General features: G+C 61.3%; 1 protein-coding gene across 1 annotated transcript in view; it reads left to right on the top strand.

Moving 5' to 3' along the window:
- The window catches only part of LOC121063218 (serine-rich adhesin for platelets-like), a 3,341-nt gene extending 2,913 nt beyond the window's left edge, over positions 1–428 (top strand). The window contains exons 3-5 of the mRNA XM_040543585.1: positions 13–116; positions 221–276; positions 390–428. Of these exons, the coding sequence (XP_040399519.1) occupies positions 13–116; positions 221–276; positions 390–428 (199 nt within the window). The remainder of the gene's footprint in view (positions 1–12; positions 117–220; positions 277–389) is intronic.
- The last annotated feature ends 5,258 nt before the right edge of the window (positions 429–5,686 follow it).

Consider the following 5,686-nt stretch of genomic DNA (forward strand, 5'->3'; position numbering starts at 1 on the left):
GCTGCCCCCCAGGAACACTTCCTCCACCGCTGAGGAGAGCTGGTACGAGAACGAAGGTGGCACCTGGACAGCATCTGATGACTTCGTCCTCAACGACAGCAACGCCACCGACCCAGGTCGGGAGGGCTCCGGGGGGGCAGCACTGGGGGGGTGGTGGGACAGCAGCTGCTCCCCCAGCCCCACCACTCACCCCATCGCTCCTCACCCATGTCCTCAACAGGCGGCAGCCTACGGAGCTTCACGGCCTCGCTGGAACGGGTCAACACTGACATCCCGGTGGGTGCCCCCCCAGACTCGTGCCCCCCCCCCTGCACGCACCCACCACCCCTCAGCCCCCCCGGACCCACCTCACCTCTGTCCCCTTCTCCTTTCTCTCCACCCCCCCACAGATGCAGATCGCCAGACCCTCACTGCGGCCCCAGTTGTGACCCAGGTACTGTGAGATGTGGGGCAGGGGAATGGGGGGTGGGAACACACGGTGTGGGGGTGGGGTGGGGTCAGGGGGATGTGGGGCAGAGCGCTGTGGGGTAGGGGGATGTGGGAGCCAAGAATCTCAATGATGCTCCTCCAAGGTCTTCGCTGGCCCCTCCTCACCTCATTGCCCACCAGCACTACCAGGACCTTCTCAACGATGCTGATTCCAAGGTCTATGTTGCCTCTTCCTCACCTCGATGTCCATCAGAACCTCCAGGACCTTCTCAACGATGCTGCTTCCAAGGTCATCGTTGGCTCCTGCTCAACGCGGAGCCCACGGAGGTAATCTGAGAAAAAGCAGATGGGGCTGGGAACACTTTGGGAAGACTCAGCCAGGAGTCAACGTGGGGAGACCCAACCGGGGAGACCCAACCATGGCTGGAAATGCTCTTGGAAGAGCCAACCATGGCTCAAAATGCTCTTGAAAGACCCAACCATGGCTCAGAATACTCTTGGAAGACCCAACCATGGCTGGAAATGCTCCTGGAAGACCCAGCCATGGCTGGAAATGCTCTTTGAAGACCCAGCCATGTTTGGAAGCAATCTGTAGGAACCTGGTGGAGCTGGAAGCGGCCCAGGACAGCCCAACAGTGACTGGAAATGGGCTTGGCAGGACACAGGCGTGTTTTTTTGGCTCAGAGAGGAGGAGGAAACACCTGTGTTTGCAGATCCTGGCAGTTGGGGACAGGACTCCTGGCCAGTGTCTGCCCATCCCACTTAGGGATGGGCAATCCCAATAAAAATTCTGGGCATCCGAAAAAAAATTCTGCTGCTGCCTCCGGCCCCACGCCAGCCACAGTCACAAGGGATGTCGGGGCTGGGGTGGGAACTGGACAACCACAGCCCCCTTGGGGCTGCAGCTGCTGGGGTCCATCTGGGTCCTACTTGGGGGTCTTCACCAGTGCTGGGGGCCACCAGAACCCACAAATCCCCAGGTCTCAAATTTGAGTCAGATTTGCCCCAGATCCCCCCAGCCCTACAGGTCCTGGCAGCTCCCTGGCCTTTGGCACCACCAAAGCCTCATAGGAAGGTGACAGGGATGGGGGACATTGGGGCCGGGGGATATGGCGGACGGAGATGGGGGCACCAGGGATAGGGATGGAGATGGGGGACATCAGGGACATGGATGCGCTCCCAAATTGCCCCAAATGCCTCAAAAATGGGCACAAATTGCCCCAAGGTGGCCACAAAACACTCCTAAATGTCCTCAGATCTCCACAAACAGCCCCCAAATGCCTCAAACCGGACCTGAAATGGCCCCAAAGTCGACCCCAAGACAGCCCCAGAATAGAAAAGCCCCAAAGCGCCCCAGAATGGCCCCAAAACAGCCTGAAGACTGGACCTGGAATTGACCTGAAAAAAAAAAACAAACACAAAATATCCGCAAATGGCTCCAAATGCCCTGTATGGCCTCAAATGCCCCCAAATTGGACCCGGAATGGACCTGAAATACCCCAGAATTGACCTGGAATGGATCTGGAATAACCCAAAATGCCCCTGAACAGCCTCAGATACCTCAAACACCCCCAAACTGGACCTGAAATCCCCCCACATGGCCCCAAAAGTGGACCTGGACTCCCCAAAGACCCCCAAATGTACCCAAACAGCTCAAAATGTCCCCAAAAATGCCTATTGTTGTGCCTATCACCCAGAGGTGCCAGCCTGATGGTGATGCCCTGTCCCGTGTCACCTTTGTCCGTTGTTTGGTGGGGGGGGGGTGCAGAGCAGGGTTGGGGAAGGGGTCTCCCTCTCCCCCCCCCCCCCCCCAAATAGCTCCCGTGCCCCCTCCCCCCCGCCCCCCGCTCCCCCCAGCACCGTGGGGTGCTGTGGACACGGATTAGGTGGTGGCTCCCATGGGGGCGCCCTTTGGCAGGGAATGGTGGCACCGTGTCCTTGTCCTCATAGTTCCCACGGAGAGGGGTGGAGGGAACACGCAGGGCTCTCGTGCCAGGGCGGCCCCCACCCCCACGCCCCCCCCCCACCCCCCCCCGTCCGCACCAGCGCCCTGTGCTAAAATTAGCGCCGGTGTCACCCGTGACACCCTTAGGTGGCATTGACGTCAGCGGCTGAGGCGTGGGTGGGGGCAAAGTCCAGGAGGCTCTGAAACTGCCCCATAAGGGCGGGGGGGGGGAGGGAAATGGCCCTGGTCTCCCTGGGGGGGGCGGGACACGACAACAATGGGACATGATGGGACATGAGGTGGGGGTCCCCGGGGGGGGGGGGGTTGTTCCCCAATGGGGGGGGTGGGGGGTGTTGATGGGAAACAAGGATGTTAATGGGAAACAAGGATGGGGAGGGGGCTATGGGGGGGGGGGGGGCCGTGTCATGGCTGGGGGGCGCCCCATGGGGGTCTTGAGGAGGGGGTCCCCACAAGATCTCCCCCCCTGCCCCCGCCACAATTCACAGGGGGTGTTTTCTGCACTGTAATGTCCCAAATGACCCCAAATCCCCCTTTTTTTTTTTTTTTTTTTTAAATGGGGAACGCACCACCCTGAAATGCTGAGGTTGGGGGGACTTTTCCAAGGACCCCCTACTCCTGTTCCACCCGCCATACTCTCTCCCCCTTTTCCCCAAGGAATGCATGCTGGGAGCATCCCAGTACAAACGAGTACAAACCAGTGCCACCAGTGACTTGGTAGTTATTTATTTGAATTGGAGGGGGTCCAGCCCTATGCATGAGGGAGAGGAGGTTCTGGCCCTTAAAGGGGACTGGGGGGGCGGAGAGGGCACCCCAGAAATGACATCATGGCCCCCCAAGTGAGGTCATCACCAGGAGAGCAGGGCCAGGACCTGTTTGTGCAATCAGAGGTGGGGGCCAAATGAAGTGCTACAGGAAGGGTGGGGGTCATGACCTTAAAAGGGAGGGCCACGACCCCCAACTTGAGGTCAGGCCACCCCCCCCCCCCCCCCCCAAAAGCAGGGGAGGTATCCCAAAGTGCTGTGCAGGTCCTGGGCGGGGGGGTAGCCTCCTGGTGTCCCCCCCCTTCCTGCTCAGAGGTGTGTGGCGATCCTCTCTGGCCTCTGCATTTGGACCTGGAGGGGAGGTATTTTGGGGGGGGGGGGGGGGGGGGGGGGGGAGGGAGGGGGTCCCATGGTGAGGCTGTGAATGGGGACAGGGGTCACATTCCCTCCCCTCACATGTCCCTCCACCTGTGACCCCCGCCCCCCCCCCCCCCCCCAGGGGGGTGGGGGGACCCACTTGTACTGAGGTGTCCACGGACTTCAGGTCAACCCACATTGTATAATGGGCACCTGTGGGGCAATGAAGCTCCATGGGGGTGCCCCGGGTGGGGGGGGTCCCTCCCCTCCATGGGGGTGCCCCGGGTGGGGGGGGTCCCTCCCACCCCTCCCCCCCTTCACCCCATCGTACCTTCATTTTGGATGACGAAGCGCCCTGGGCGGGCTCCAGTTTTCGTTCATTTCCTCATACCAGTGCTCCTTGTCCTCGCTCAGGTCACTGGAACTGGAACGGGATGGGACGCTGTGGGGCTGTGACACTGGGGGTTGGGAGGAGGGCAGGAGGCACCGGGGGACCCAGGAGGCACCAGGGGGATCCAGGAGGCACGGGGGGGGCCAATCCCCAACCCATCGGGGCCACCAGAGGTGGGGGCCAAGCAGCATGGATGGGTGCGCTTGAGGACCTCCACGGATGGAGACTCTACAACTGGAGACTCCATGGGTGGAGGACGTCCATGGGTGGAAGGTCTACTATGTATAGAGGATCTCAACCACCGCCTGGGCTCTCCCATCCATCCACCTCTCCCCGACCCCACCACGCACCCACCCATCAGCCCTTCCTCCAGGTCCCCTCTTGTGCCCACCACCTCCTCCCCCCCATGCCGCAGGATCCCCCCACCTCTCAGATGACTTTGGCCTCTTGGCCCTGAAGAGGAAGGTGGCGAGGACGAGGATGACCAAGCACAAGGCCGCCACGGCCACGCTCAGGCCCACAGTCATCTTGCTGACCCGGCTCTTGCACCAGTCATCCTGGTACCAGTAGAGGTTGGTCTCACGGCAGCTGTGGGGAAGAGCACGGTGTTGGTGAGGCCAAGACCCCCCGGCAGGGCCTGCGGGCTGCAGGTAGTCCCCTCCATGGCCACCATGGCATCTCTGCAGCCCTTACAAGCACTGGGGGCCACTCAGGGTGAGCTGGCACTGCCCCTCATTGCAGTCGATGGTGCCCGCAGTATTGGCCGAGCAGTTGGACACGCAGCTGAGGCCGCTTTTGGTGGTGTTGGGGTAGTAGAAGTCCTCAAAGCCCTTCGGTGCAACCTGGCGGCAATACGCTGCAGGGGGAATGGGGGTTGGCCAGGAAGAGATTCCCCTGGACCCCTGCCCATGGTTTACCGCAAACAACCCACCCTGTGGGCTCACCCGTTGCATTGAACTCAAACGAGGGTTGGGTGATCGTCACTTCGGAGGCATTGAAGCAGAAGCTGCCTGGGAAGGAGAGGGACAGGCTGCGTGGAAGAGCCCCCAGGCCTCAGGGGTCCCCAGGGTCCCAACCCTGTCCCTAGAGGCCCCAGCTCTGCCCCAGGCCTAGGCCCGAATGGATCCCCTGGGCCTCAACCACGTCCAGGAGTCCCCAACCCTTTCCAAAGGGCCCCAAGCCTGTCCCCAGAGGCCACAGCCTCATCCCCAAGGCCTAGGCCCAAATGGTTCCCCAGGGCCCCAACCCTACCCTCGGAAGACTTCAACCATGCCCCCAAGGCCTAGGCCCAAAGGGGTGCCAAGGGCCCCAACCCTGTCATGGAGGGCCCCAACCGTGTCTCTGGGGGTCCCAACCCCATCATGGAGAACCCAGGCCTGTCCCTGGGGGGCAGAAGCTCACTGTTGTCAGTGCAGTTTTGCTGCTGGGCCGCTGCTTGGATGATCTCCTCCTTCACATTCTTGGTGACGTTATTGATCTTCTCCGTGGTATCGGCAGTCACCAGCAGAGCAATGATGACGGCGTGATCCACCACGATGCTGCCCGGTCTGAGGGGACACCCCAATGCCCATTGGTGTAGCCTCAATGCCAGTTGGAGCACCCCAATGTCCCCTCATCATTGACCAGCATGAGGCCAGTTGGAGCACCCCGATACCAGTTGGAGCACCCCGATACCAGTTGGAGCACCCCGATACCAGTTGGAGCATCCCAATGCCCACTGGAGCACCCCAATGGCAGTTAGAGCACCCTGAAACCCTCTCCCACAGGCCAGCAGCCCAACAC

Source organism: Cygnus olor, unplaced genomic scaffold (genome assembly GCF_009769625.2).
Source record: "Cygnus olor isolate bCygOlo1 unplaced genomic scaffold, bCygOlo1.pri.v2 scaffold_107_ctg1, whole genome shotgun sequence".
Taxonomy (NCBI): Eukaryota; Metazoa; Chordata; class Aves; order Anseriformes; family Anatidae; genus Cygnus; species Cygnus olor.